This window comes from Venturia canescens, chromosome 5 (genome assembly GCF_019457755.1).
Source record: "Venturia canescens isolate UGA chromosome 5, ASM1945775v1, whole genome shotgun sequence".
In the NCBI taxonomy this organism is placed as follows: Eukaryota; Metazoa; Arthropoda; class Insecta; order Hymenoptera; family Ichneumonidae; genus Venturia; species Venturia canescens.
Window position 1 is genome coordinate 12,091,517 of NC_057425.1, and position 27,636 is coordinate 12,119,152.

Here is a 27,636-nt window from a genome sequence, read left to right on the forward strand (position 1 = left end):
TCAAAGCAAATCCAAAATTTTCATATCGGAGTTCAAAAATTCTATCAGAGAGTTGAAATACCAATGAATAAACCATTCGAATTTCAAAAGTCTGTTATTCTTTTCCTAGTCGCAAAAACATCGTGAAAAAACCCCAAAAAATCCGGCTGCTGCACGGAGTGACCGCCTTTAAATGAGGAACAATGTGACGGATTTGAGGGTTAAAATTTCAGGAAATTCACCTCAGCAACGGCGGGTTCAGGCATCCCGATTTTTAAAAAGTTTATTAATGTATTGTTATTAGTGTAATGCAATTAATGAATGTAATATTATTAATGCGGAGCTGATTAATTATTTGTTATCGAGAGAGGCTGTATCGACGAAAAGTTCTTTCATACACGTACGGACACTGAAACTTTTTTCGAACCTGCAATCATTACTTATTTATAAAGTTCGTCGTATAACTTTGATCCTTAAACCGTTACCGTTCAGTCGAAAGCGTTTGAATGCACAGCACGAAGTCACTGTTTAGTGATGAACACAAATTCCGCTTACACTTTGACGCTTCCACTTGCCCGGCATAGTCACATCCGATAAATTGAACCGCCGACGAAACGATTGGCCAGGCGACGAATTATTCGTTCGCTCGTAATACGAGACACACTCGTTAATACAATGAGTCTTGATAAATTAGCCGTTTGGCTAAAAGACGTGACAAGAAAGGAGGATAAGAAATGCCCTGTCAATCGAGGAGAAAAGAAACGATAAGAAACGTCACTGTCAATCCGTGTGGTGAAATCGCTTTTTTGTTTCAAAACTCCCGAGGTGGATCACTCCGGCGGCGTGTCTTAGATCCTCCACTCGTTATAATAAAAATGCACGAGCTGGTTTATAAAAATCTGAATTCCCATCGATTTCAGCACCGTGTGCGTCACCAAATAAGCATTTTTGCTGTGACGTCTCGCTCCGGATATTCGCGAGGTTTGTTCTTGTCGAAATGGCGTTAAGTACTTGTTGGGTGAAGGAAAGTCGAGGCGCGATGCACGCAGTCGGCGTGGGTCCGTCCTTCGATTTCGTCTATTTCTGAATATTAATTTCGGCCGTTAATTTTCGCCTGTTTCTTCGTCCTTTCGATTCCCCGAAACATAACGCGTGCAGCATTTGCCGCCAATATGGGTCACTGCGATTTTGTTTACCTTTCTTTTTATTATTATCCTTGACCAGAATCTCTCGTTTGTTTAGCGAGTCTCGAAATAATTGGGCACAACGGAGCTCGGAGAGGGGGCCAATTATTCGCGACACGGATGACGACGATTAATGAAAAAACAACAACAACGAAAAATAACACACAAAGAGAAACGTAAAAAAGCGCTTGATCCGAGATCTCGCGAGCGATGAGACGTGTTAAGAGTGGAGGATTAAGTGTGCATTGTGACGAGAGACTCACTGCGAAGGCCACAGGACGTTTAGCGGTGTTGGAGCGTGTATGTAAAGCGGCGAACTCCCGCCAGAGCTGAAGATAGTACAGGCGCTGTCCTACTGCTGCTCTTCTTACCGGATCAGGCGGCATCCCCCTGAGCATCAAGCTCCAACACTGTTGTACAAGCTTCTGCACACTTTTTATCCAGAAATAATGGTGTTTATGGGTATAAATAGTGAAGAAAGAAAAAGGGCTTGAGCCAGTGGGCTCGTTGGCTTTTCTAAGCCTTTTTCAACGTTCGGGTTCGATGTGTATGTAATCATGTTCGAGGAGGGTCGGTTATCGTTACTCGGCACGTTAGCTGCGGACTCTCGGACAACCTTTTCATCCCCTTCGAACCTCGAGCGTCCCCACTACTCTTTCTAAATCACGGACACACACACACACGCACACACACACGCGCGCGCATACGAGAGACTAACAATCTTCTCTTCGCTGCTTTTAATGTGTAGAAAAATGGCCGGAGCGAAGCAGCTTTTGTATATGCACGTACACTAACGAACCCGGAGCGCTGACCAACCCCAGCTAACTTCTCCTCCGTGGAAGTTGACTCCGATCGTGCACGAGTATCCGCAGAAACAGCGGATAGATTTTTCTTTAGTGATAAGAATAATCGATTCTAATTTAATCACGGATCAGATTTTGGGGCTTTTGTGCTTTATTTTCAGGGCGAGGTCGCCTCACGAGCCTCTTTATTCATCACTTGGAAACAACGTTAGCTCGAAAACTCATTTTTTTTAAAAAATAACTTATGACCGAACGATTGTTTAAGGTAGTTCATGCACGAAACGATTTTCTTAAGAAAGGCTTGAAATTTACTCAGAATTTAAGTGGTAGTCGACTCACACGCGTTTCAAATTTTAAAGGGTTCGTCTCATTTAAGGAACGCGCTTAAATATGAAGAAAAATACACAGGGCCATCGAGACTATGCGTGAAAAATCGTTTATTCTTACCTTATAAAAAATGAACGCTTTTTACGAAGTTTATGAAAAACGCAGACAATAACAATAAAGTATATAATGAAGGTTTGGGAAAAAAATCGAGGCGACTGTCTCACCAGTAACAAAGATATATTTAAAGATTGAACGAAATTTTTAATGAGCACTCGTAACCTCAAATTTGCTTATTTCCGCAATATGTTTCTTCTTGGCTTTCTGTTTATTGATACTTTTTTCTTGATCCATTTCCCTTTGCGCTCTCAATGCGATTTTTAATATAATTCATTCGCCAAAACACAAGTTGAATAAATGTATTTACGATTTCGAATGAATAACTCTGACATTAATTTAAAGTGATTATATCTTTAATTAGGGAGTAAAAATCGATCCAGTTTAGACACCCATAAAATACGATCCTTCGGGCATGACCTACCTTAAATATCATACGACTATGCGTTATCGCTTCCAATACGATTAGTCATTCAATAATCGAGTCACAGTCCAAATGACTTTGGACGTGACAGCTTATTTTAGGGTCGATAAAACATTCTTTTGAATGTACACAGATAAGAAGAAACCAGAAAATTGCCAATCGCAAATCATTACAACAAAAAAGAAAATAAAAGTAGTTAATTGGATATCAGGAATGCTTTTTTCTCAAAAATGAAATGGTCCAGCTTGGCCATCAACGTTGAACGCGATAAAACTAAATTCAAAATGTCGTTTTTATAAATATCCTTCAATAAAGTATAATTTGAGTATAAGAAACGTTCCAATTACGAAAGATTCGAATTACGAAAAGCTGCCCGATTACCTGGCTCAGCTGCGGCGAGGGTGACAGTTCTTTCTCGAACTGTCACTGTTACTACCACCTTCGTTGAATAGACCAAGAAGACTAGGTGGTTAGAGGAGTCGATGGTGTGCTGGCGTTCGAACAATCATTGAATCTAGCGCGTGACGAACTCACTCTTCGCCAGGATCGTGTTTTTGTCGCAATTCTTGTCGTCGAGTTGACCTTGACACTGGATTTTTTTTATTATATCTCTTCGTCTTTTCACATAAAAATGGCGCAAACGGTGATAAAATATGATGGCAAACACATTCTGAAAAATTTGTGTACTTTGCTGAACGACAAAAAATAGTTTTGTTCTGAAACTCAATTCCATTGTGCGTATCTGTAGCTAAAGTTTCGTAATACGATTAAAAATACTGAAAAACAAACGCTGAAATCTCATTTCACTAAAGTTTCATTAGAATTCGATGAAAGCTCAAGATCCCTTGTAAGTTTATGTTCCATACGAATTTAAAAATTTATCATTACGTTCGCCACAATTCTATGTGGCTGAGGCTTCAAGAATGCGTGACAGTTTGTAACGGGCTCTGTGTCTGCGTGTTCGGATGACGTAGTCGACGACAAAGTCCCGATGTCGGTGTATTTTCCGAGCATTTACCGATCAATCTTCCATCCCTTGTCTGCGGGCGAAGTTTATATATGAAAATATGGAATTTCTCGGCAGTTGAAAGACTTGGAAGCACAGACGTTTTAATAATAGAAGAGCAATAACGAGCGGGGTACGGCGGCGAAGTATTTTGCACCGGAAATTTGAAAGCGTTGCATTTTAGTGAGATCGATCGATAGTTGAAATATAAAAAATTCATCCTCGTCGTGCACGATGCAGGTTTTTCATGACTAACCATTTCAGCTCGCTGTTTCCGCTCGTGTGCGATGCGCTCGTGAGTCTACAGCGCGGAAGGCGAAGCGGGAGAGCTTCCGAGAGTCGGTTAATAATTATTATTTTCTGATTAGCCGACTGGACGTCCCACGTTACGAGAACATTTTCATTTTCCACAACGAGATTACACGCTCTGACGAGCGTACAAAGTTTATTCTACCTGAGAGAAGCCTTGGCCGAGTGGGTTACCCGACGATGCCAGAATACAGAGTTCACCGCGTTTCCGGAAATCGTCTATTCCGAGCGAAACAAAAGTTTCAAACTGCTACATCCGCGAGTTAGTGACGTTTGTTATTATTGAAATACGGAATATTGCGCAGCGTGAAACTTCTCAGCGCAAATCACGGTCACTCGGTCTCTCTGCGTCTTCATTAAGCTTGCGAAGAGATCGGAAGCGTGATAAGTGTCTGCATTTGGCTCGAGTAAACGTTCGCACCGTCGACTTGGATTATGTTTGACGAAAAACAGAGAAGATCGTAGGAAAGAGGCCCTGGGACTCCCGCATTTGAATTTCGTATTCAACTCTACACTCCGACTCATGGTTAACCCATTTTTTCTTCCGCGCACTCTCGCTGCTCGGACATCGTCTTACGTAATACAGTTCTTCGAAATTATTAAATAAAATAAGAAGAAAAAAACAATTTCGCCGTACGTTTGAGCGAGAAGCGATTCACGCGAATAGCAAAATCGCAATAATTATCATTATTTTTTAAGGACCTTCAATACTTTGCTCACAGCATTGAAGTGGACAGCACTGAAGTTTGCAACGTCAAAGTTCAACGAGACGAACGACAAAAACTTTTGTGATTCTCCAATTTTTTGTTTCCCGCCTCAATTTGTGAGGATTGAAAAACTACGAATAGCAATTTAGGGATGGAAAAAAAATGGGCTAATTACAAATGTTTTTGTTTTTGTTTTTCGTTTATTTCTTTGGACTCCAACGTTGCCCCAATGTCATTTTTCATGAATGTTTCCCTAACAGCGAGCGACATCGTGATAAAAACGAAGCAAAAATTGAAGTGGCAAACTTTTGGAAGGCCACCTGAAAAAGGGTCGCGCATGAAATAACAACTTTTGCTGTGTACGCAGCCGAGATTTTCAACGTTTCTCACAAAAGATAAAAGTATTTCTTTAAACCTCACACGCACCACGGTTAAACGCAGGGGCATAAAACGTGGACATAAAAAACATGCGAATACGAGAAAACGGGGGATTCAACAGTGGAGAAAAAAGCGTATAAAAAAACAGTAAAAACGTCGCTATCATCACAGAATCCCTGACGTCCTTGGTCGCAAGGGAGGGGGATTTATTGGGTCAAGGATACGCGAGCGAGTGTAAAACAGGGGATTTTTTCCTCTTCTCTTTACTCTCCGTCCGTCGACCGGAGCGGAACATGCACTCATCCCCTGGACAAAGTGCTATAATCGAATACCGTTCGAGTCGAATATACCGAGTGATTCAGAACGAACGCACTCGACGATGGGACCAATTTTCGGGAAATTCTCCCGCCATTTTTTCACGAGGAACTCCCGGAAATGGAAGGAAAATCGAAACCGACACGGAACTGTTCCAAAAACAGGGGCGATCGACGCCCGACGGCCCCTGAGCCGGGCGACCCGTACAACGTCGCTGTCGATCCTCGATCTCGCTCTACCCATTTACGAATGTCTTCGCACTCGTTTCAGTAAAAAAAAACGACGTTAAGGAATTTAAGCCATGTTCAGGAGGGTGGATCACGGAATCGAAATAATCAGAATTTTATAAAATTTGGTGATAACATTCTTTGGCATCAAACATACAAATACAATTTTTTCAAATTTTTTTACCACGCGGTTATCGAATAATTGAGCGTCGAATCGAATTTCTTATGCACGAGATGTATAACTGTGTGTATGTAAACTCTGTGCTTATACACGTGAACTTTAGTGTTTTATTACTGGAGAGCTATGTGGTAGGAAAATGTAAAAAATGTACATTGTCTTATATATTTTTGAAGAAAACATTCACCAAATTTTATCAAATTCTTATCGTTTTGAAATTATTAATATTTTTAACGTCGCGATCCACCCTCCTTGAGGACAAAAAATTTTTAACAGTTCAGAATTTTATGAAATTTCGTGATCATATTCTTTAAGGTATTCCTTTCACGAACCCGAAATCTCTACAAAAAATTGATATTAATTTACAGTAAAGTACAACCGCATCCGAATAGATTAGCGAAATTTCAGGTCAGGTTATCGACCATTTAATGAAGAATTAAGGAGTTTCGGTACAGGCGATACAATGTTGCCATGCTAAACCATGCTAAAAACATAAAAAATTTCAAAAAGTTTAGAATTTTATAAAATTTGGTGAACATATTCTTTAGTGCCAAATTTGACAATACAAATTTTTTAAGATTTTTCTTCTACACAGTTATCACGACGCTGAAGTTTCCAACGTTGGAGTCCAACGAAATGAATGAAAATAAAATGATTTATCCATCAGTTTTTTATTTCACGAATCATAATTGTGTAGATTGAAAAAATACAAAGTACAAATTCGACTGGAAATAAATTGGAGAATTACTGGAATTATTGGACAGTTTTTTAGATCATTTCGTTGGACTCCAACGTTGGAAACTTCAGCGTCATCAGTTATCGAGTAATTGATCACTAAAGTTTACGTGTATAAGCATAGCGTTTCCATATATATAGGTATACATTCCGGGCATAAGAAATCTGCTTTAATGCGTAATTACTCGATAACTAAGTAGAAGAAAATTTTGAAAAAATTTGTGTTTTCGCACTTGATGTTATCACCAAATTTGATCAATTTCTTAATATTTTGACTTTTGTACCGAAACTCCTTAAAATGCCAAAAATCGTAATATTTCTACGGGAGCTTATGGAGAATCCATTATCACCACATTTCTATACAATAATAATTTATACACTGAATATCTCTAAATTCCCGATAAAAACTATCTCACGGATAGAAAAAAATCCAAGGAATCCATAGCGACGATAAAAATAAAGGGTTATCGAAGGAAAAATAGCAGAAGCAGAAGCTTTTCCCATATAACAGCGACCTCCCGGAAGTTAGGAATCAGTCCAAATTTGGAGTGCCTTAGTTTGCGACACCAAAAACGACGGCCCTGCGAAAGGAATACCTTAACGGCAAACTCGACGATAGATATTTTTAAAAGATTTTTCTTCTGCACAGTAATCGAGTAATGAAACACGAAAGATCAGGCGTATAAGCACGCAGCGTTTCAATACATGTGAGTACACATTTCGGGTATAAGAACTCTGCTTTAATGCTTAATTACTCGATAATCATGCAGAAGAGAATGAAGAAAAAACAGCGCTTTTGCACCTTACGTCGAAGAACGTTATCCCGAAATTTGGTAAATTTCTTAACATTTATTAACGTCTACCGAAACTCTTTAAGCGAGTCCGAAATTCATGGAGGATCCACAAAGAACGTCGCTCGCCGATCCATCAAATTGCAAGCCGCATTTCAATCATTTGTAACTTACACGATGGAACGGATCGAAGTTACGTCGTTCACGCCTTCTTTCCCGACAACAATAAATGTTCATGTCGGATTGGGGACGACGACAGTGATTGGCAGATTTGAAGGAAGTGAAAAAACGCTAACAGCTGTTGACATCGTCGTGTTTTTCGTGGACAAGCTCCGCTGCCAGGGAGAGTCGAACGTTCGCAGTGGAAGATCGTCAATAACTGGACTAGTAGCCCTCTGCACTCGGAACAGCTTGCACAAAGGCTTCGGGGTGTTGGACAGGCAATGGGAAACTCGCGTGCAGATAAAGCCACGACAATTAGCATATGCCGAGGTCAGCAACAACGCGCCGAGAGACAGTGGATAAAAGAGCCAAGTTTTACTGGCGTTCCTGCTCCTCGCGAGGGCTGTTATAACGTAACGATTTGCGATGCAGAAATTACCGTCGTTCCTTCTCGCTCGTTCGATCAATCGAGGACTTTGGGTACCGCTCTCGAGTCAGGGATTCGTCGCGATCGATGTGCTGACGACGGTCTCGTTGGGAAGAGCTCATCGCGGTCAGTTAATAATCGAAGGGAACTCGATTCCAAAACGTACCGAAATGTTTTGGAACGAAAAATCGTTGGGTCGCTCGAACAAACTTCAATTCCCTATTAATACCCGCCCCAGAATCAGTCAGCAATGAAGAATAAAAAATGGAAAAAACGTCGGATCACGCGAAGACGGGAGCAGCACGCTGCGCCACGAAACGACGATCGATTATGCTTAATTAAGTGACAAAGCCGCTCACTTTTTTGCCAGGTAGAGATAATAGTTGTGACACATGTTTTGCCTGCAGTGCGACCACCACATCGATATTTCATCACCGCGACCGATGCTTCGCCCTTGTTTGTACTGACCTTGAACCTTTTTCTCTTTAATTGTAAAAGAATGCTTGTAAAATGAAGACCCAAGAATTTATGGTCTCGCGATAACAATTTACGAAACATCATCGCGTGTCCTCGTTGAATAACGACCTCTGGCGCAGCGGCTCTCTTCATGGGTTCTCGACTCCACGCGGGATTTCAAGCGTCCAACAGCGTCGTCCATTTCCTACGAATTTCAATTTAATTATTTCGGAATTTCGGCAAATTTTCAATCGAAAAAAAAATTCAGTTCTTCGCCAGGGAGAAGTGACTTTCCCCCTTCGCCGCAACTGCATCGTCGCCGCTCGCAGATCCCAAAGACGATTAACAGACGGACCCGGAGCTTTTTTTACTCCGAAAAAAAGCTGCTCTCGGAGCACTCGCTTCTGATGTTCGTGCCGCTCGATAGGCGGCTGCTTTTCTTTTTCATATCGACAAGAGAGCGCTCGCTGCTCTTCAAATCTGTATGATCGAACGCAGTTACAATTTTCGTGGTCTATTTATCAATGTCTTCAGTCCGGACGAATCGAATGAGACATTTGGCAGACCACCTAGACGATGGGAATTACGATTGGGAGAGCAAAAAACACGTTTGAGCTGATCGAACACAGCTCGCACGGCTTCGCATGTGCTCGCTGCTTATTTCGTGAGAGGACGTAGCGCTCTTCACGATTTGCAGCTTTGCGTCTCTGTCAGAGTCGATGCTATTGCCTGCGATTGTAAATTAGCGAGATGCGCAACGCAAACAACAAAATAACTAAGAAATTTCATGATTCACTCTGATATTCATCGTGTATCTTATTGTTAGCAATAACGAGGATGTGTCACGCCTTCGTGCTGGAGAGGAGGAGCGAGTCGTTAGCTAGAAAATCATAAACGATCTGAGAAATCAATATTCTGAGCTTTGCAGCGTTATTTTCCGTTTTTTAAGCGACGATCGACGCAATTCAATGCGCGGTTATCTTTGCTGTTGTAAAGGTTAATATATTTAGCAGAGAGCACGTTTTATCTAATCGAGGTGGACGCGATTAATCTGATAAAAGTGCTCGATGTTCTGTGCTCCTTTTCATAGCTAATTGTATCCTTCGATTTTCATTTTCCTCTCACATAGCGATCGTCACACGACAGTAAAAACTGTTAGAATTTTCCAATCTCTGGGTTCGATCAAGTAGAACCAGGATTTTAACTGCGTCATGTTAACTCCGATTATGACATATTTATGCAGGACGTAAACGCATTTTTTTCAACAACGATTGTTCTCTGAGCTTCGTTCCAAGCTTCACTCAGTCTCCAGCTTCACGATGTATTTCGAAAGCCGAATTTTTCGTTTGTCGATCAGGAATTTCCAAGTTCGAGTCACTACATTTTTGGGAAAGCGAGTGCAGTTTTTTTCGTCGGTTTTTAGTCTGCTCAAATTGGCCCCCACTTCCGGCCCGGTAAAGGAGGAATAATTAGCCTTTTTTTTCGCTCTTTTATCGTCGTCACGATATGTAATCGTGACCCAAATTCTCGACCGCAGGCTTTCCTACTGTATGATCAAATATTGTGGGAGGAAGGTGCGTGGCTCGAAGAATTCTGCACTGATTAAGGTCTTACAGACACTCGCAGCGGCCGAAAAAACGTGATTTTCTTGATTTTTTTCGACAAGAAAATAAATGTTTATTGAAAAACTGTGAACGATGTTCATTAGTGCATATGTTCGTGTACTTGCACAATTTTTTTGATCAAAAAATTTCTCGAAATGGCGCAACTCCAGCTGAATTCTAGCAGCACTTTTTTTTGAGCATCAGTTCCGGTGGATCTGATAACTAAAAAAGTATTAATCCGATCCATACCAAATTTATACCACTTATTTATTATAATAATAGCTCGGGCCTGGACGAAGGATTTGTAAAAATGTTGATTTAAAAAAAAATGGCGACAGTTTTAACAAAAAATTCATTTTTGGAGGTGCTTAATTTTCGGTTTATTTGCTACAATTTTTTTTCCAACAAAATACGAAATCCTTCGTCCAGACCCAAGCTACTATTATAATGAATAAGTGGTATTAATTTGGTATGGATCGGATTAGTAGTTTTTCAGTAATCGTGTCCACTGCAAAGGTTTTTTCCAAAAAGTCGATTTTCAGATAATCACGTTAAAAAAATTTTCCATTTTCCGGCCCATCACAAGTGCACACGAGCCCTTAATGAACGAGGTAATTTTCTATCGACACGGTTCACGTCGAGTTTACTCACATTTTTAATCCCGTTTCAGCGACTCATCTCTCACTGATTCACTTCGAATGACGCTGGTTCTGAATAGCACCGAAAAATGTGAACCTCGAAGCATGTCTAGTTTTTCGGAAAGCACATCGTTTCAGTGACGAATTATTGTCGGCTTATTTTCTTTCAATGTGTTTGCAGTGGCGTCCAAAAAGATTTTTTCAAAATAAATATGACTCAGTGCGAGCAAGTCACCGGTATTACTGAGATACGGTCATAGTTATATTCACAGCGATAAATCAGCTTTCGTCATCGTTTTCTCCAAGGCGAATTCAGTCCCTGGGCCGTATACGATATTTAGAGATCATAAAATTTCGGAGGATAAATATTACAAATTTATCTCACTCACGAGAATAGTTGCATCCCTGTTGGAACTGCTAATATTTTTTTTTGAGTGACAAAAAAACTCGTTGATAATCTTGCTAAACAAATGATTCGTAAAAATTAGTTACAGGCCAAGCCTGCAGCGTGTCATTTTTTGCCAAGTTTTCGCACGTGTCGAGGGTTGGACTCATAAAACAAATGAGTCTCTCGCACCCCGTGCGAGACTCGTTAAAACGTGCTGTAGAGTTTTCAACTAAACAAAGTAATCTTCGGACACTTTGTGATAAGTAATTGCGACACGATAACGAGCCCGAACCACGCCTCGTGCGGAATGTCGGAAAAAATGTGTCCGCACGAATTGCCTATGGACAAAAAGGCTTCGAAGACTCTTCGGTACTAAAATGTCAAGGCAATTGAGATAAGAATTAACGCGATCCCACTTGAGTACAATTGATGATTTATCGAATTGTTTATCGAAGAAAGTGCAATCTCGAGAGTCTCCGGAGTAAAGCAAACCTCGGTGGAGTGTCTCGACGCATCAAGTTGAAGAGTCTCGTGTATCATTAGTGTTGAAAAAAAAAGCTGCAAGATTCTCCTGCTTTTACTCGCTGTTTTCTCCTCGAAAATCATTTGGATATAATGAACTTGGTAACAGCAGAGAATTCTTGACGACGAGGCCACTCGAAATGCAAGCAAATTTATTTGATCAAAAACAAGCCGATATGCAGTCTCGACCCTGTGAAAATTCATGGATTTTTATCTGAAACGCTCCGAAGACTGTTCAGCCTTTCGATCAATACGTTTGGAACGGGAAATCGGTTGTAAAAAGAAAGAAAGAAAAAGACGGTTATCGATCAATCGAAATGTCATTTTTGGTAAATCGATAATGAAACTGATTGCTATTAGATAAAATGGCACGAGAGTTAAGCGCGTGTGCATGCAAGTCACGAACCTGTTTTTTGATAGACGACATTTCACGGATTTGTAACGCTTTTCAACCGGTTCTTTTCGTCGCGAGACACACGACCGAGAAAATTATGCAACGCACAAGGAAGAAGCCAACGTCTGTGCAGTGTTGAGAGCATTGTCAAGGTCCCAGTAAAAAGACACGCTTCTTGCACCGCTCGTTCAGTGCCGTTAAATTTACGAATGATGAAGCGAAAGCAGCCTCGGTAATGATCGTGGTGCAGGTTGACATTAAATAAACATACCGTGAAGAATTCGCGTTTTATATTTGGGCTTTTGCTTCATAATGAAAATGGCGAACTAAATAAGGAGAGGCAGTGGCTCAGTGGTAGCGGGCCCGGCTCCCACCCAGCGAGCCCGGGTTCGATTCCCGACGCCGACACCAATGGATTTTTCTAAGTGTCCCAAAGCTGTACTCTCTGTGGTTCGGAACCCACGTAAAAAAAGTAGGTCCAGAGTGTGTGTAGTGGAAAAAACAAAAACAGTGGGAAAGAAAAACGAATAGTGGAGATATATAAAATAGAGGAAATACAGAAAAACACACCATGTAAAAACCCGAAAAGGGTATGCATGTAAAACTCCACCACTACTACCACTACTACTGGCGAACTAAATAAATGGAAACCGAGGCAGTCCAGAGAACGTGAATATATACAAAACCTCAAGCCGTTGAACAGTTTTATTTGTTTTTTACGTTTCCGTTTTCCCTTTGGTTCTACGATGCTCTGAAGTGCACTTGAAAATTGAAACATGAAGCCGGATTTAGTGTAAGTCATTTTTATTGCACGAGCACCTGGCAACGAAAGGCGAGTGACGTTGAATCACGAATTTTATACAAACGCAGTCTACAGGGAATTTGGATTAAACTGACCGAAGTAAGTGGACTTTAATTCGTTGACATTTGAACTCTAATTAAGTGACTTTTTTCACGATTTCTTATCGCTTCGAAGCGTGTAGAAACTCGAGATTTCGTATAGAGAAAAAATTTGCTTTTGCTCAACAAATGCTTTAAGGGCTTCACTTGTGATGGGCGGAAAAATCGAAATTTTTTTTATCAGATATTCTTCAAGTGCAATGTCTGAATAATATTCTCACCACCGGTGCGCGCGGTCGTCTAATACTTGAATCTTTAAACGCGATTACCTGAAAATCGACTTTTTTAAAATACCTTTGCGGCGGACACGATTACTAAAAAACTACTGATCCGGTCCATACTAAATTTAAACCGCTTATTTATTATAATAATAGCTTGAGCCTGGATGAAGGATTTCGTTTTTGTTGAAAAAAAAATTGTAACAAAAAACCGAAAATTTAGCACCTCCAAAAATGAATTTTTTGTTGAAACTGCCGCCATTTTTTTTTAAATCAACATTTTTACAAATCCTTCGTCCAGGCCCGAGCTATTATTATAATAAATAAGTGGTATAAATTTGGTATGGATCGGATTAATACTTTTTTATTTATCAGGTCCACCGGAACTGATGCTCAAAATAAGGTGTTGCTAGAATCCAGCTGAAGTTGCGCCGTTTCGAGAAATTTTTTGATCAGAAAAATTGTACAAGTACACGAACATACGTACTAATGAACATCGTTCACAGTTTTTCAATAATCATTTATTTTCTTGTCGAAAAAAAATCAAGAAAATCACGTTTTTTCGGCCGCTGCAAGTGTACGTAAGGCCTTAATTGGGATTCCTTGAAAATCGTCGATAATATTCGAGCGTAAGAGTTCGGTGAAACAAATATCTCGTAGGTGCGGAATAATTTGACACTTCAAAGTTTGCCAATTGAATGTGAATTCTAGGAGAAAATGTTTTTTTATGGCTCTTCCGAGTAAAAAAGTGATTAATTAAGGCACAGTCCCGTCCGGCTAGGAACGCCCCTTATTCCACACTTGAAGCTAAGCAGCAATCGGGTACGATCTACTTTTTCCATGCTCCCTGTCAATGTTACATAAAATATCTGGCGTTGCATAACTCCTCGTCGTACACCGCGTATCACTATGATAATATTGGAAAAAGGACTATCGACGCAAGGTTACAAATTGAGCATTAATATTGAAGATTTGTACGAAGTCATTCGATCGGATTATCAGAGTATAGAATTTCAAAGCTCCCCATAATCTTGCTCAATCGTTTTCCGAAGCAGGTCCGGAGATTTTAAGGGTTTGCTTCGATCCAGTATACAAGCGATGAATTTACGAATGAAAACTGATTTTCTAACCGATCTATCACAGTAGAATCGAGTCAATTAGTCTAGTTTATCTTCCAACGAATATTTCCTGCTCGAAAACAATGCTGGCGTCGTAAATCTCTCCGATAAAATGAAATTAAAAATAGCTCGAATAACTTCGATTTGAAAAAGGAGGAAAAACCGTAAGTAAATTCATCGAATAGCGCGCAATAAAAATGACAGAGTCGATCGAAGGAATGCCAGGAATGCACTTTTTCCCGAAGCTCAACCTCGCGAGGTCGATGCGTAAGAATCGTGCTCCCTTCGCCAATTAGATAATATACGACAATATTGAATATCCGACAAAATAAATTCGCATTACGTAACTTGCAATGAGAATACGAACACAATCACATAATACAACGCTCGTGGGGCATACGACGTCGAATGTGGATATTTAACATAATGAGCTCACGTTAGATAAAGAAGCTTTAATATCACTGGTACGTGTAAACGGTGAGGCTTAAACATTAAAATGATAAACACAAGTGACGCAATTTTCGTTTTAGAAATCTCGAAGGAACGAGCTGTTATCACTTAAACACGAGCATGTATGCCCAGCACATTTCGTATCAACTTGTTTTTCTCCACCGAAGCTCTTCCAAGAGCCATCAAGTCTGATTGATAAATCAATCGGGAATTAGCAACGAAAAAAACGAGTAAAAATCCTCAATTCAGTACGATCGTGTATGACAAATTTGATTCGATGAAAAATCGTGAAAACACGTCGAAGGTTCGCTCCCTCATGGAATGCTATGAGCTCTTTCAAAACTTTTCGAAACATTTTTATTTCATCCATGAATGTATGGAATTAATCTTGCAACGAGACTTTTTAGAACAATTCCTCAGTGATCGATTACAATAGCACGTAAAAAATTGAAAAATCAAGTTTTGTTGTAGAAAAATGGGCAAATTGAAGAAAGGGATTTCGGAGCTCTAGACACTTGAGATTTTCGCGGATGCAAATTTGCACCAGTGTGCTGTCTCAAGTTGCAATCTCGATTAATTCGGGACTCGATACTAGTAAATAGCGCAGTTCACCTGTTAAAATCAAGACTCCGCTAAACGAGTATTTTCTAATGGCTTCACGAAATACAACGATACAAAACCGAAACGATGCGTATCCCTACCACTTTTACGCTGCTTCTCGCTCCGGCTGATGGCCGAGGTCCCAGAAGTCTCCTCGCAGCATTTGCTGCTGCTGCTCTCTGCGTCTAGATACCTATATGAGATTGGCAGTCTCTATAGGACAATCCAGTCGTCGCTCAGAAACTCTGCCGGTGAGACTGCCGGTATAACTTGCCACTATCAGGCGTGCTTGTCTTTTGCACGATTGTTGTTCATTCTCATTTCATAAACTTAGTTGTCATTGAACGTAATTCATTTCGGGAGTAACAAAAGTGACAGTTTTTAAACCCGATGCAGATTTCTCACCGATTTCTCATTGCTTTTTCATCGTTTTTATTCTAGTAGATAACGAAAAACTGTCATTTTCGAAGGTGACCTCGTCCGAACAAGTGAACCATCGAATCGTACTTTGAAAATTCTTTTGCTCTCAGTTTCGAGTAGTACGAGCAGGCTTAAAACGATTTTTTTTCTCCGATCTGCAGGACTTGCACGAGTCACGAATCCGAGAGTTCTACATCGTTTGCTACGAACGCGTTGACGCTCAGGAATTAAGGAAGTAATCGCTACGGTCAAGGTGAGTCTCGTTGTCTCAGAGTGCAGTTTTTTAAATGCAATTTATGCCGATTTTCAAGATCAAATTCCCCTGCGTATTCGCGGTTTTTTCGATACATTTCGTGAGCACTTTTTGTACGCAATTATGGGTCAAGGACGGTTCGAATTTTCGTATCGATAAAAAATATGACGAGAATATCACGTGACTGATATTTTTATTAATCTGGAGTAGCGTTCGGTTGCCATTGATCATTGCGTCGATAAATTATCTGAACCGATTGCCTCCACGATTAATTGGCGATCGCTACGGACCCATGATCCTTCGAGTTACCAGTCGATTCGTAATAATGCAGAAATTTATTTTTGAAAAAGAGTCAAAAAAGTGCTGTGACACTTCGTTGGAAGTTTCAAACTATTGTTATGTATTTATTTTTTGTGAGCTGTACATCAGGTCGTTTGTCTCCTCGTTTTTGGCACTTTCGTAACACGAACACGTCTAAATTTTGAGGCTCGTTAACTTCGAAATGTTGACAGTTTAACAGTGGAAGAGCGCGACCAGCTTCCACGTCGAACTTACTCGGTGCTCGGTGCTAAAAAATGAAGAAAATAACTTGCATCGATATAAGAATCCTTTTTCCCCGATGGTAACGATGAATTTATCATCAATTTTCATTGCTGATGATGAAATTTCTGAATAATTTATTTTCTTCACAATTGTCGACTATTTTACTCCACCTATCAAGAGCTACAATCACTTTTTCTTTTAAGATCATGCCCGAAGGATTCTATTCTATGGGTATTTAAATAATCAATTTAAATTAATGTCAGAATTACTAATTCGAAATTGTAAATAAATTTTATCAACTTATCTCATGGCGAATGAAATTACAAGCCATTCATTGATCGGGGATCCATCACTGACCGAACCCGAAATTTTACTCGTCCCTGGCAAATATTCTATACCTTTTTATGTAAAAAATCGCATTGAGAGCTCAAAGGGAAATGGATCAAGAAAAAAGTATTAATAAAAGACAGGCGACAGGAATGGGCCAAGAGATTCGTAAGAAGCGTTTATTCGTTATATGGACAGATAAATGATTTTTTACTCATAATCCCTGCGTAAGCCTGTGTATTTTTCTTCATATTTAAGGCCTTAGGCCACTCTAGAGGCCGAAAAAAATAGGCTTTTTGGGAATTTTTTTTCAGAAATACTACAAATTAAATCGAGATAACAGAAACTTGATTTTATTATTCATATCAGTGACTGCTTACAATAATTGTTTTGAAACGATTTAGTGCAAAATGGCGGCTGTGCAGCGTTTTTGCGATGGCTCAACTTTTCAAGCTGGCCGGACTCATAACTCAGGCAATTTTCAACCGATTGACTTGAAATTTTGAAAATATCTTGAAAAATACATTGTCTATGGAAGTACGTAGGATTTTTGCGATATATTGATTTTTGGCCAAATGGCGCCCTTCTAAAGTGGAAAGTGAAGATCTTGAGAAACTTGAGAACTGAAGAATTGTCAGATAATTGTTAATAACGAATGAACTACGCAATATTAAAAAAAAATCCTACGTACTTCCATAGACAATGTATTTTTCAAGATATTTTGAAAATTTCAAGTTAATCGGTTGAAAATTGCCTGAGTTATGAGTCCGGCCAACTTGAAAAGTTGAGCCATCGCAAAAACGCTGCACAGCCGCCATTTTGCACTAAATCGTTTCAAAAAAATTATTGTAAGCAGCCACTGATATGAATAATAAAATCACGTTTCTGTTATCTCGATTTAATTTGTAGTATTTCTGAAAAAAAATTCCCAAAAAGCCTATTTTTTTCGGCCTCTACAGTGGCCGAAGGCCTTAAGCACGTGTATCTCAATAACCAATAAGACGAACCCCTTAAAATTTGATACGTGTGTCAGTCGACCAGCCATTTAAACTCTGTAAATTTCAAGACGTTCTTAAAGAACTACCTTAACCTCTGAATCGAGGACGATTTTATCAGTATTTCAACAGATTTTATCAAATTCCCGACAGATAAAAGTCTGAAACGTCAAATTTTTACTTTTTTTACACTTAAACAACATTTTTTTCACAAATTCGTACACGAAAGCCACTCAGAACCTTAAGTGAATCCCGTACGCATAGTCGCTGCGGTTTACAGACTTGGATCCTGGAAAGTTGGACATTGTAAAAACAGTCAGTAAGAGCAGTCTTACCATAACTATGAACATATCAGTAGAAAACGACGGGATGTAATACATAAAGTGGATGGAGTATAAAAATCAAGTCTCGACTCTCGCCCGTATTTGGTTAACGATCGTTCCCGATTATTGCTTTGCCCCTTGACGACGAACGTCCGTACACAAATTCTCGGATGAAGAGCAACCGGAGCAATTGCGGGGCGTCCTGATCGCACCCTTTTTTGCACTTAGCGAAGTCGAAATTTATTTTCGTATGATTGATTGACAGGAAGCAGCGAGACGGATCGGACAATGGTCCGACGTCGACGATGAGTTACGAATAAAAAGCCTGTGGAAGCAAAAAGGCTCATTTAGTCCAGTGAAAATCTTTCCAGTGAGAATTTTGCGTTTTCGGAACGAATATCGTATTCGATTCGTAGAGGTCACGCGACGAGTAATCGACGAATGTCGAAATATAAAAGTGCGAATGAAACGGGTTTTTAGAGAAGAAATGTTAAATTGCGTAACGATGGAGAAATTTCGAAGGATGACACCAAAAACCACGCGGACAAAAAGAAAGGTCGAAAATTTCGAAAAACTCGTTTTGGCTCGTCCTCATTACCATTGGGTTGAAGGATCATTTGAAATTTCATGAGATTCCCGTGTGACATCACTCCGTGGCAGTAACCGCCCCCACGCAAAGACGTTTTTATGAGGAGTCACCGAGCTCCGTAACATTCGTCTAAATTTATATTATTACGCGCTCATCTGATGTCTCTGCTTATGTGCATCTGCATCAACCTGTCGCGCAGATGGTTGGGCAAATGAGAAAATAAATTGAATTATATCCACATGGGCAAAGCGTAATTGTTGCCGGGTTTGCTTAATCGTGATAATGATAAGCCGTCGACAGGGTCACGACGAATTTCAAATTGTTCGCAAACTCCTAAATCAACGTTGACTTTCCTGTCGTCGAACGTTCGATTTGTTTTCGGCTTTCTCGAGCTACTTTTCGCACTCGTTTATCCGCAACGCGAAGGAAACTCAAATAAACAAAGACGCGAGAAACGTCTTTACCTCTATAAGGTGACCCAAGATCACGTTTTCTATCGACCAAATCGACCCACTTTTTCATCATTCAACCTGCACTTGCCAGCGCTCTGAGGACGCACCTGGCAAAGGTGCGCAGTCTTCGCGCGTACTCGCATTATTTTTTTTGTACGCTTCGATACGAAACTGCGAGAAAACGAGCTTCCGAATGTCTCGAAAAAACGTACTTACCTTCCGTCTTCACTTTACCTTTTCAGATCCACTCGTTTGACCTACTAAAAGTACATTTAGAGTCGTTTTCCCTCACTCGTATTTAAGGTAGTTCATGCACGAAACGATTTCCTTAAGAAAGTCTTGAAATTTACACAGAGATTACAAGGGTAGTCGACTCACACGCATATCAAATTTCAAGGGGTTCGTCTCATTGGTTATTCAGATAAACGTGTTTAAATATCAAGAAAAATACACAGAGACTATGCGTAAAAAATTATTTATTTTTCCATATAACGAATGAACGCTTGTTACGAAGTTCATGAAAAACGTGCACAATAAAAATGAAGTATAAAATGAAGGTTTGGGAAAAAATTCCGGACGATTATCTTGTTAGTAACAAAGATATAATACGTTAAATATTGAACGAAATTGGTAACGAGCACTCGTAACCTCACATTTGCTTATTTCGGCAATTTGTTTCTTCTTTTGGCTTGGCCCATTTCCGCCACAGCCTTCTGTCTTTTAATTAACACTTTTTTCTTGATCCATTTTCCGTTGTGTTTTCCCTTTGCGTTTTTAAATCCCATTATTTGCATAAAAAACTATGGTACGAATGTAATTTTGGGTTCGGTAAGTGATGGATCCCCGATTAATTAATCCCTTGTAATTTCATTCGCTAGAATGCAAGTTGAAAAAACGTATTTACGATTTCGAATGAATAACTCATTAAAGTCCTTTAATTATCCTTTAATTAGGGAGTAAAAATTTATTCAATTTAGACACCCATAAAATACAATCCCTCGGGCATGATCTATCTTAAGGACCATTGAGAACTTGAAATAAAAATACGAAAATAGAAAATAAGAAAGAAAATAGAACGTTCAGAGCTAAATCATATTTATTTTAAAGTTCGAACGTAAGTCGGAATTGGTCGAAAGATTTTGATCGAGTCGCTGCGACCGAATGAATTTTTTTTCCTTCCAAGTACATTCTAATTGGCACTTTTATACAATGCAGAAGTAAATGGCCTCGAATTTATCTTCATCAGTTGGAGAACGAAGAGATTTTTTTAAAATCCTTCATCATAGTGCGAGATCAAGAGTGCTCTATTTATCACGCCTGTGGCGTGTTATCCCAAACCGTAACGGACGTTACGGTTAATGTGTTCACATAGCATAGGTCGAAACAAACGGACGTTACAGTTAGCCCGGTACAGTATTATGACCCACGAATAAAAAGGTACGTGGGTGAGTGCGAGAGTTACAGTAATAGAACAGAGAGCTCTGGATTAGCGAAAGTGTGAGCTGCCGTATGAGATAATTGGCGATGAAGCGATCGAGGGTATTCGTGCACTTTACTTTTGACATGAGCCAAACTTAGGAGCAGAAAATTCATCATCGTTTTAGTTTTCTTTCGCGACAACCGAGATGGAAATTATTGCAAAATTCGCGAACGAGTTCGACTTGGAGTCGAGCGAAATCCTTCAACGAAAGAAAAAACATTAATCTGGAGAAAAAATGTTCACAGAGTGAACGTCAAATACTTTTTTCCTTCAATTTTACGGCTCCATCCCCACCAGAAATTCGGAAATTTCGAATATTTTTCCTTCCCATGTCTTTAAGCGGGGGTTGCGTTTGGGCAAACAATCAAGTAGTTAGTCAGCTCGTAAGTGTGCTTCGTGCATATTCTGTCCTCGAACTAAATTCACAACGCAAATCAACGGAACTGCTAAACGAAGACGTGCTAGTGTGTTGCACAGAGATCGCGACGACGGCAATGTATTTTTCGTCACCTCACTTCCAAGTGGGCGTCCGACTGACGGATACGACAGTTCTCTTGTTCCCAACTAGCAACGCTCGTTTGAAATTTAATCGATAAAATCGTGAATAATTTTTTTCATGGCCTCGGATTCATCGGAATTAATCACGGTTGGGAATGTAGGAAGATTTTCTAATCGTGAAATCTTTTTTATCGTTCGATTTTGAGAAGAACTCTAGAAACAAATAAACGATTTTTACATTTTCAATATCAGAGGGCAACTTTTTTCTGAATATTATTTTTGAGAGGATTTATGAATGAAAAGTCGTCTGGAAATGCTTCATCGGAGCTCAATCTTCTCGCGTGAGAAAAGCCTGAAACAACAAACACTGTGCGCGTCTAAAAAGCTCAGTTTCGAGTATCGAAATGGACGTAATATTAGAACGCACTAGATCGCCAGAAGATATTTTTTGATCCCCAGCACGGCGATTCAAATGATTTTTGAAGTTTTTTTAAAATTGTTCTTCTAAGATTTATTGTATTTGACAAATTCGAAGAATTTTTTGAATTCATTTTTATTTCTTTCAATCGTAACAGCGACATCGCGCACGAATGATATTCAGTAACAAAAAAATAAATTTGTCGCTTTTAACTCGTCCACGATGTGTATTCACCGAGGATTTTTCAAATGGGAATCTCACACCAAAGGATTTTGCGACTCATTTTCAAAGAATGAGATTTAGTTGTTTGATTCGAAATTTCCAATGCTCAAACAGTGAGAAACGCAGTGAAAAACTACAGGGACGAGGACTCGACGAGAAGCTCTGAGAAAATCAATGTTTCCATTGATTTTTAAGGTAGTTCATGCACTAAACGATTTTCTTAAGAAAGTCTTGAAATTCACACAGAGATTAAATGGGACTCACAAGCATGACGAATTTCAAAAGCTTCGTCTTATTGGTTATTGAGATAATAAACGTGCTTAAATATGAAGAAAATCGTTTATCTTACCATATAAAAAATGTGAACGCTTCTTACGAAGTTTATGAAAAAGTACACAATAACAATGAAGTATATAACGAAAGTTTGGAAAAAAATTCGAGACGATTGTCTTACCAGTAATAAAGATATATTCCGTTAAGGTGATGGAGCAGTCGCTATCTCGCCACCGTGAGTGCTAGAGAGATAGCTGCAATTTTCGAAATTGAATATGTTCGACACGGTTTGATCAATAAAAAAAAGCCCCTGTCAGCGTATTTTTGCCATCTTTCCGCGTCCGCTGACAGAGCCTTTTTTTAATTAGTCAAACGACAGCGGAGAATTTTCATTTCGAAAATTCGAGGTGAGGTTAGTCGACTGATCCATGCTCTTAAAGACTGAACGAAATTGGTAACTCGTAACCTCACATCTGCTTATTTGAGTATTTTGTTTCTTCTTGGCTTGGCCCATTCCTGCCACAGTCTTCTGTCTTTGAATTGATACTTTTTTCTTTATCCATTTCCCTTTGCGTTCTCAATGCGATTTTTGACATGAAAAGCTATAGAATTTTCGCCAGGGACCAGTGAGATTTCGGGTTCGGTCAGTGATGGATTCCCGATTAATTAATCCCTTGTAATTTCGTTCGCCAAAGGATAAGTTGAAAAAATTGATTTACAATTTCGAATTAATAACTCTGACATTAATTTAAAGTTATTAAATCTTTAATTAGGGAATAAAATTCGACCCTTCGAGCATGATCTACCTTAATTACTGAAATCAAACACAAAAGAGCGAAATCCAAACGTCTGGTTTTCTACGACCCACTGTCCCAAGCAAATCGGAAATGTCTTATCGGCTTTATGTAAGTCAGTGGGACATGAAATCCACAGTGAAATGGACTTTTTTTCCAACGAGACCGCACCTTCCAGTATTAAACTCCCCCTCGTTGAAGAGTATCAGATGTTTTTTTTCATCACTGCCCCGCTGGGATATTATCTATATATAACGAGATAGAGTGATGGGGGTTCGGGAGCCACACCCGACCGATAGTCTCGTGATAATTCTGGACGACCCTTTTTTTTACTATGAACTAAAAGTATTGAAAAATATCAGTTCTCCACTGCGGAAATAAGTGAAAATACAAAAAACTGCAGTTTCGTACAGTGCCAATTGAATCGATTTATTTTTCATTGAACATGAAATATGAAAACAAAAATTGTTCGCTCGTAAAATTTATTCGAAAATCTCAATTTGTAAAACATCAAATGATAAGTGTCGGAGTTTTTGACAAAACTTTGAATAGTAATTAGAATTTTGAATTTTCTTCATATCATGTTCGTATCGAATGTTTATGTCGAGCCCGCCTCCATGGCATTTGAAAGACAATAAACCGTCGGCTGGAATAAGAAACACGGAGTTCCTAAACGGAAAAACAAACGTTTGAGATTGTCAAAGTAGCCTTGAGAAGTGTCAAGTTCGCTCGGAAAATGTTGGCTGAAAAAATCAATGGAGTTTCCGGAAAAACCTCATTCAACTTGGTGTGCAAGTGAAGGATGAAAAATAGTAGTATGAAAGCGCTAATAAAAACTTCCAATTTACTTTTAGTCTTCAATTTAACCCCGCGAATCCCAGGCTGAAAAAGAGTAGTTACATATCAGCATCGAATTTTCAATTTCGCGAGCCAAATTTGTGAAACTTCGCTTAATTATTGTTGCAGAAATGGCCAATCTAAAAACAGCTCTCGGAGCCCACGAGCTCACGGACAAGAAAGCGAATCTGTACAGAGCTCTGATCGCCGAGTTCCTCGGTACGCTGCTCCTGAATTTCGTCGGATGTGGTACCGTTGTCACCGGTAGCGTCGTTGCCATTAGTTTTGCGTTTGGTCTCACCGTCGCTGCAGCGGTCCAGGGCATCGGTCACGTGTCAGGTGGTCACATCAATCCTGCTGTCACGATTGGGTTAGCCGTGATCGGCAAGGTAAGTTTTGTACACTCGGTGGAATGCACTTAGCATGCGTCGAGACACTCACGGACGATTTGCAATCGATTCGATTGGGTCGCGAGCAGTTTAGCTGTCTCAACATTGGACGATACGAAATTTCGGGTTTTCGGAAAAAGCCATGGGGAAAAGTGAAAGCTTTTTTTTCAGCTTTTCAGAAAACATTGTCGACCAAATGATTTCTTGACAGTCAGTTTGAAGAGGCTCGAAACTCCTTAAGGAAGTTGAGGCTGTACAGTCATTTTTTTTACCCAAAAGTGATGACCTGTACCTTTCAAAAGTTAGGCCAGTTTACAGTTTGGCAATGTTGCATACACTTTAAAGAAAAGTTGGGGAAAATAAGACGAAAAACTGGTGAAAGCTCAGTCGAAAACACGAACAGTGACGATCCTAGCCTCAAAAAACTGCACGGGAAACAGATTATTATTAATATAATCTCAGCAAATCTCCTAATAAATCTGAAAACAAATTGACATTATTCGGCAAGCCTTGCTCATGTTGCCCAAAAAATTTCATATTTTTAGCATCATTTTTAACGGAGATATCACTGAATGTGTCTTGACTTCCATAAGATTACATGTTATTTGGCCCAAATTGTTATTGATTTTTCTCAGCAACGACGCTCCTAAACTGTCTGAAAATTTAACTGATTTTTTTTACACTTCACTTTATAAGATGCAATCGGTTTAAAAGCGGTGACATCATTTTCATTTTAATGCCTCAACTTCCTTAAAAGCACGCTTTCTACCGTTTTTCGTCATTTTTATCTTCTTGACACCGTTTTACGCGGAATATAAAAGCTCCAAGGATGTGTTTCAATTTTACTGATGATTCGTTTCCGAATACGCAGATACCAATGATCCGTGCAATCCTCTACATCCTGGCGCAAAGTGCGGGAGCTATTGCTGGATCAGCAGTTCTGCGAGCTCTGTCGCCAGAACAAATGGAAAACGCGTTAGGAGTCGTTGCTCTCGCTCCGGGTGTGACTCCAGTTCAGGGCTTGGGATTTGAATTTTTTTTGGCTCTTATTCTCGTTATGGTCGTTTGTGGCGCTTGTGACGACGCGAAGCCAGACAGCAAAGGCGTTGCGCCTCTTATCATTGGATTGGCCGTGACGATCGGTCATCTCGCGGGCGTAAGTTGGTTCTTCTTCGAGGTCCTTTATGTGGTTGTTTGAAACCGATGAAAATAATGTGACGTCGAAGTGTGATAAAACCGGAAAAAAATCATGCTTTTTCAACGACGTTGAAATACTAAAATCCCTTTTGCCTGATAATTCAAAATGAAAATAATTCTGTTAGGTTCCACGCACTGGAGCTGGAATGAATCCGGCACGTTCGTTGGGAAGCTCAGTCGTGATGGGAGCGTTTGAAAATCATTGGCTCTACTGGGTCGGACCGATACTCGGTGGAATGGCTGGGGCTCTCCTCTACACACACGCGACTGGACCTGCGAAAGAGATCGAACTGCCAAAATCTTACAATCCTGTTGCAACTGAAGAAAAAGAGGTAAATTATTCTCCATAATAGTGAGTTAGCATTATAGTTTAAACTCTTTCTTAAACCAAATGAGTTTTGTAACAATTTCTACTGTCTGCTCATGCCTAAGATCTTCACGGTAATTTTTAAACATCATTTTTATCGTATAAGTGTGTGTCAATGGTTTTCTTGCAATAGAAAAAAAAAAGTAATTGGAATTTACACGATTTTTTGATTGATAGAAACTTTCGAAACTCCAAACGAATATTGATAAAGTTACAATTTTTTTAGCTCCTTCAGGAAGTTGTGAATTGATTTTTTTGCATTTTGTTTCCTTCGGAGGTTTGATAAATGAAAATTTTGCCAAGTTTTGTAAAAATTTTCCAAATTTTTATTCATTTTTCATTTTTTTCTTCCAATTTTATCATTTTTTTATTCGATAGTACGTTTCATTCATTTTTTAACGTTTTCATTCAACAGTAAATTGGCCAATATTTTATAAACTGATTCTCCCCACAAATTTCTTCAACTACAAAATTTTCGATGGAATAAAGTTTCTGTGAGTTTTACCAGAAGTTTTATCAATCAATTGTTTTTTGTCATATTTATATTTTTGAATGAAATGCGAAAGTTTGAATCCAATTGAAAAATAACGTTGGCATGGCTCATGTGGTTGAACGTGGCTCGTTGTAAAAAGTTCGTACGTGTGTGTTTATCCCACAGCGGTTCGAGTACATAGACAGTGGACGAGGTGGCATCTGAGCGAGTGACTGATTGTGAGTGAGAAAGAGAGAGAGAGAGACTTTGAAAGCAAAGAGGGGGCAAAATGAATCTGTAAAAAAAAAACGATCAAGAGCATGGGAACACTCGTTGATCTCTCTTTCCCCAATTGTCCTTCCCTCGTGATAACGCCAACTGTGGGAACAATTACACACGCGACGAGGAGTCAATTATTATTTTTACGTAAAAACGAAATTGTTTTGCAGCTTCAACGACTCGCCGGTAGAAAGAGCGGGCATCCGGCGTGATGCTTCTAACAATTGCAGTGTAACGCGAAACTGTTCGAAAAACAATTGGAAATATCAGCATAAAGCTTTACGAAAAAAAATGTCAAATGTCAATGTCAATCGCTGCTGAAATTTACGTCGCCCCATCGTTGAATCAACGTACAAAAGTGCAGGAATAAATATCATAATTTTGCTAGAACTGAAATTCAAGTTTTTCGGATCATATCGATTGAAATCGATCTCGAATATTTGTCACTTTTTCTCTTTATTACGACAATATTAGCTAAACAATAGCGCCAGAAATCGAATTCACTTATTGCCAAAGTTTGTATGTGTGAGTATGTGTAAAATCTCTATTCGTAATTTCACGACGAGGAATGGATTAATTTTCTTCCAGATTTTGTGTGTTTGTGAAAAAATCTTTGTTGTTGAAAAATTCGAACCGACTCAAGTATGCGCCAATAGCACTTTCGTCAGAACCAAGTTTTACTTTAACGTCACACTGCCAAATGTTCGTGCACTAAAAAATTGTTCTGTGCCCATGAGGTTTCTGTAATCGTGCATATTCGTCACAAATTTACTGATGTCAAATTTAATCAATGAATTTTCACCCAAAAAACTCTGTAACGCGATACGTTCTCTCGCCCAAGTCAAGTCGAGAGCTAAAAGCAATAATTTTCAATCTCATCTTATTCGCACACGCCAAACACTGAGATTATTCGAAAAATTATACGTTTAATTATCCATAATTTAATTGAATAAATTATTTATATAATTAATGTCTCATGTATGCTTCGTAATAACTCTTAAGCCATGTAAAATCGTGATGTGTCGTATAAAAAATTGATAAATTTGTACTCTGTTAAGTGTTTCAATAAACGTCTTTTTATTCGTAATCGTAAAAATATCGCTAGAGCATTACAAGAAATTTTATTTTCGAGAGTTAAAATATTCGTTGTGTTC

The 27,636-nt window shown here is 39.3% G+C and overlaps 2 protein-coding genes across 9 annotated transcripts in view; one reads left to right on the forward strand and one right to left on the reverse strand.

Moving 5' to 3' along the window:
* Drip (aquaporin homolog protein drip) overlaps positions 1-1,728 on the reverse strand; it is a 39,378-nt gene extending 37,650 nt beyond the window's left edge. The window contains exon 1 of one of the 2 annotated variants that reach the window (XM_043420771.1): positions 1,427-1,728. In XM_043420771.1, the coding sequence (XP_043276706.1) occupies positions 1,427-1,561 (135 nt within the window). In that variant the 5' untranslated portion in view covers positions 1,562-1,728. Of the gene's footprint in view, positions 1-221 lie in introns of both variants that reach the window. The other variant, XM_043420772.1, reaches the window with a different exon arrangement.
* Positions 1,729-12,383: 10,655 nt separating this feature from the next.
* Positions 12,384-27,578, forward strand: LOC122410560 (aquaporin AQPAn.G-like). 7 transcript variants are annotated; one of them, XM_043418775.1, is made up of 6 exons: positions 12,384-12,969; positions 15,936-16,027; positions 23,908-24,167; positions 25,039-25,323; positions 25,490-25,696; positions 26,653-27,578. In XM_043418775.1, the coding sequence occupies exons 3-6, from the start codon at positions 23,910-23,912 to the stop codon at positions 26,692-26,694; spliced, it is 792 nt and encodes a 263-aa protein (XP_043274710.1). In that variant the 5' UTR covers positions 12,384-12,969; positions 15,936-16,027; positions 23,908-23,909; the 3' UTR covers positions 26,695-27,578. The 7 variants fall into 7 exon arrangements, with proteins under 7 accessions (XP_043274710.1, XP_043274709.1, XP_043274707.1 ...); XM_043418774.1 differs by lacking the exon at positions 12,384-12,969 and adding an exon at positions 15,489-15,605; XM_043418772.1 differs by lacking the exon at positions 12,384-12,969 and adding an exon at positions 15,513-15,617.
* Positions 27,579-27,636: the final 58 nt, after the last annotated feature.

Bases quoted from the DNA above. Each gene is read 5' to 3' on its own strand.
- LOC122410560 (XM_043418775.1), top strand. From the start codon at position 23,910: ATGGCCAATCTAAAAACAGCTCTCGGAGCCCACGAGCTCACGGACAAG. The intron at 24,168-25,038 runs GTAAGTTTTGTA...CCGAATACGCAG, and splicing joins GGTTAGCCGTGATCGGCAAG to ATACCAATGATCCGTGCAAT. The intron at 25,324-25,489 runs GTAAGTTGGTTC...TAATTCTGTTAG, and splicing joins CGATCGGTCATCTCGCGGGC to GTTCCACGCACTGGAGCTGG.